The following is a 3420-nucleotide window of genomic DNA, read 5'->3' on the forward strand; positions in this document are numbered from 1 at the left end:
TGCATAATTATATATCAGGACATAATTATATAACATGTCGGACTCGTAGTGTGATTAAGTTCCATGATCCTTGAAGAAAACTGAAGTATGCAGCATCATAACCAAGTGCTCAACATATAAACTGCCGATCGTTAGGAACTGAGAAAGGAGTATAGCGCATGTGAGACTAACAGAAAAACCAATGCAAGAACAAATATTTTAAGTGGTTTGAAGATCAAAATGCTTCTATGTCCAAGATTGCTCAAGTTGGCACTACATAAAGAGTTCGAGCTCAATTACTGTGATCAAGTGAATCCCAGTCTGACTGTGTGTGTATTATGTAACCTTGTTCCTGGAAATTTATGTCAACGAGGCAAAAAGGGAGAAGTCGGTTTTCACCTGGTGAGAATATGCATAGGCCATGGCTCTCTCTCTTTTAATGATTGCCTCCACTTTTCTCCGTAACCTTGCTTCTATTTCCTCTTTTGTCAGCATACTATCGTCCCAATCTTCACTAAGACCAGCCTCAGTCTACAACACCAGGAGACAAGACTAGAACAAATTATCCCGGCGTGGCTTTTGATCTATGTGCATTGAGAACATGATTTTGCATAGCTAATACTAGTTTTCCCGAAAAAAAGAATTTATAATTCCACGATTCAACAAAAAGACAAGATGATTTTATAACTTCAAAGCTAAAATTCATGCAGAACAGTATAAATCCCATAAATACAAATACCATTTTTGGAGAGCCAGTCCTCGCTAAGAAATCGCAAGACAGATAGTGAAATATTTGCAGAAAGTTAAACAAGAGCACAACAATTTGTACGTGGTTCCTAGAATGTTTCTTTGTCCATGGACGCTCAAGTTCCTTATTAGGACAGAATTTCTTGAAATATGACAGACAGGCTGCCTACAACTATTTATGTGATGCCTGTAAAACGGTGTAAAATGATTATTTTAAACCTGACAACAAAATGTATGAAATCGATCAATTAAAGCATTACGTTACGTTTGAGGTTAATTCAATTCATGTAATACACATGGCTACAAACTATTGTTTTCTTTCTCTTTTTCGCTTGTACAAACAGTGCAAATTTTGCTTTCAAGATAAGCAAAATTTTTAACCGGTCAAAGATGTTAGCTCTCCAAATATTTAAAGAAACAGTGGAAAAAAGATAATGAATAAGAACTCACCAGTTGGTTCAAGGTCCATTTGCTCAGGGTACTCTCGACTTCCTTATCATTTCTGTAAGCTTGGTGCTGGAATGCCTGGTTTTCCAACATTTGTATCCGCCGTGACTGAATTTGTGTTTGGACCCTGACCAATAGCTGCATTTGTTTCATAGCATTCATCGTTTGTCGCTTTACATTCTGCCCTCTTACCACTCCTTGAAGCCTCACTAATCCCCTCAAAGCTCTGAAATTCCTCCGTGCCTGCAATGTTAAAGCATAAAATGAGTGGATATGGCAGCAACTATGAATACGAATGGACTAAGAGATGAACACAAATCAGGTATTACAGACGTCGCATATAAACTTCTGATGGCATTATAGCAAACGTAATCATATAAATCGATCTGTGTTCTCCATTTACTAGGTGTAAAAGGGTAAATCCACAAAAGCAGTTACGGTACTCCAAATAGGCAAAAGCACAAAAGAAATGTTTCTATGAACACCTTCTTCACCTAGTAAGAATATTACCAAGTAACCTCTATATGCTGCCTGGATCTTAGTGGCTGAAAGGTGTTGGTTCCTTAGAGTCAGTTCTGGCCTCTGCACATAGCTAATTTCCTTGCGGCTTTGCGGCACCTTCGGAGAAGCGGTCTTGGAAGAAGAAGCGGCCACATGAGTGAACGTGGATAGAAGTAAAGCCCTGGGAGAAACAACCCTCGGGGAAGTAGCCCTTGGAGAAGTGATCCTTGCAGAAGAAACTCTTGGAGAAGCAGCTTTAGGGGAAGAAGCTATATGGGGAGCAGCCTTATGTGAAGCAACCCTTGGAGAATTCGGCCTCCAAGGCAAAGCAGGTGGAGTTTTCAGCTGTTCGGAAGATGTAGGAGGCCTAATCAGCAGTTCGTCTGCTTCCCCTAATATTTTCTCGATACTACTTGGCTCTCTGAAGAGAGGAATGAATGATTTGGTTTCTCCATGCCTAAAAATTCCTTTCCCCTTCTTCTTTTCCTTACTGCTTTTCTTATCTGATCCCTGAATTAACATATGTTAGTTAAGCAAGACTCATACATTCTAGTTGATTCTACGGTGCAAAATTTGCCCGAATACTTGAAAGTGCTCGGAAATGGTGATGAACCAAAGTTTACGATCTTGAAATGGCATTGCAAGTAATAATAGTCAATATAATGACATGAAGTTAGAGGCCCTCTGCTTTTCCTTATGCGAGCCTCAAGAAAATAACTTACATGGGATGGCTTCTCCTTTGAGTCGTGTGCAAAAACTCTTTTGATTGCTGAAAACCAGCTTCCCTTCTTCCCCATGTTCTCAGCATTACTGTTTCTCCCTACATAACCAGCACGATAAAGGCCAATTCAGCCGCTTCAATACAAATCATGCATGCAAAATTATAGCATTGATGTATGAGAAACTCGAGCTTCAAAAACAAATGCACATCAGTTCATCAATTTTCATCGACATATCCGAAACAAGAAGTTGGAATACAATCTACAGCAGAGTGTCGCGGACTTGTACTGCTTCAACCAGTACAAGAGGCACACCTTCTTCACAATATACAATTCAAATGTTCAAATCTTGAGTCCACAGCAACATCTTTATAAGTGTGTTGCAATAATGAATGAAAACTTCAACAATTGTGAATTCATTCAAATTTGAGTAAAATTCGAGTTTAGATTGTAATGGTCGAATTACGGGCATCCAAATGCAAGAGAATACCAACATTCAGTTAAGAAAGGAGAACATAGGAATTGTATTTTGCAAAACACTAGAATTCATTAACACGAATCCAATAAGACAGAACATGAAAACAAGCCCAGCCTGAAGAAAACTGCAAGGCAATTAATTATGTAGAAGCAGTTGCTGAGGGAAGGAAAGAAATTTACAGCACATTCTGGCTGGTGTTTAGGACATCATGAAACATATACTAAAATGATTTGAAAAGGGGACAAGACAAGATTGATGATATAATTTCAAGAATTTGAACATGGGATAAATGCTCAAAATGGGGGACAATCTCCACATCAGCAAATCATAGCATCCAACTGGGATAAACAACCGTAAACCAGTCAGAAAATGTCCAACATTTTAAACCCCAACTCACACACACACAAACACACACTCAAATTCAAGTGGATGAAAAGATTCAGATAATTTCCCAGAACTCCCACCTCACTGATTCATGAAAAAATTGACAAAAATTCCACCAGCAACTGAAAAAAGATTCTTGCCCACCAAAAAATGTAGGCAAAAGAA

The 3420-nt window shown here is 38.7% G+C and overlaps 1 protein-coding gene across 3 annotated transcripts in view; it reads right to left on the bottom strand.

Annotated features, from left to right (window-relative positions):
- Positions 1-3420, bottom strand: part of LOC105171955 (protein IQ-DOMAIN 14) — a 4917-nt gene that overhangs the window by 974 nt on the left and 523 nt on the right. For 2 of the 3 annotated variants that reach the window (XM_011093236.2, XM_011093238.2), the window contains exons 2-5: positions 2397-2494; positions 1684-2184; positions 1177-1416; positions 379-510 (exon numbers count right to left, since the gene is read on the bottom strand). In XM_011093236.2, coding sequence (XP_011091538.1) covers positions 379-510; positions 1177-1416; positions 1684-2184; positions 2397-2471 — 948 coding nt within the window. In that variant the 5' untranslated portion in view covers positions 2472-2494. Of the gene's footprint in view, positions 1-378; positions 511-1176; positions 1417-1683; positions 2185-2396; positions 2495-3335; positions 3376-3420 lie in introns of those variants that run through there. The other variant, XM_011093237.2, reaches the window with a different exon arrangement.

The sequence above is a fragment of the Sesamum indicum genome, linkage group LG10 (assembly GCF_000512975.1).
Source record: "Sesamum indicum cultivar Zhongzhi No. 13 linkage group LG10, S_indicum_v1.0, whole genome shotgun sequence".
Lineage (NCBI taxonomy): Eukaryota > Viridiplantae > Streptophyta > Magnoliopsida > Lamiales > Pedaliaceae > Sesamum > Sesamum indicum.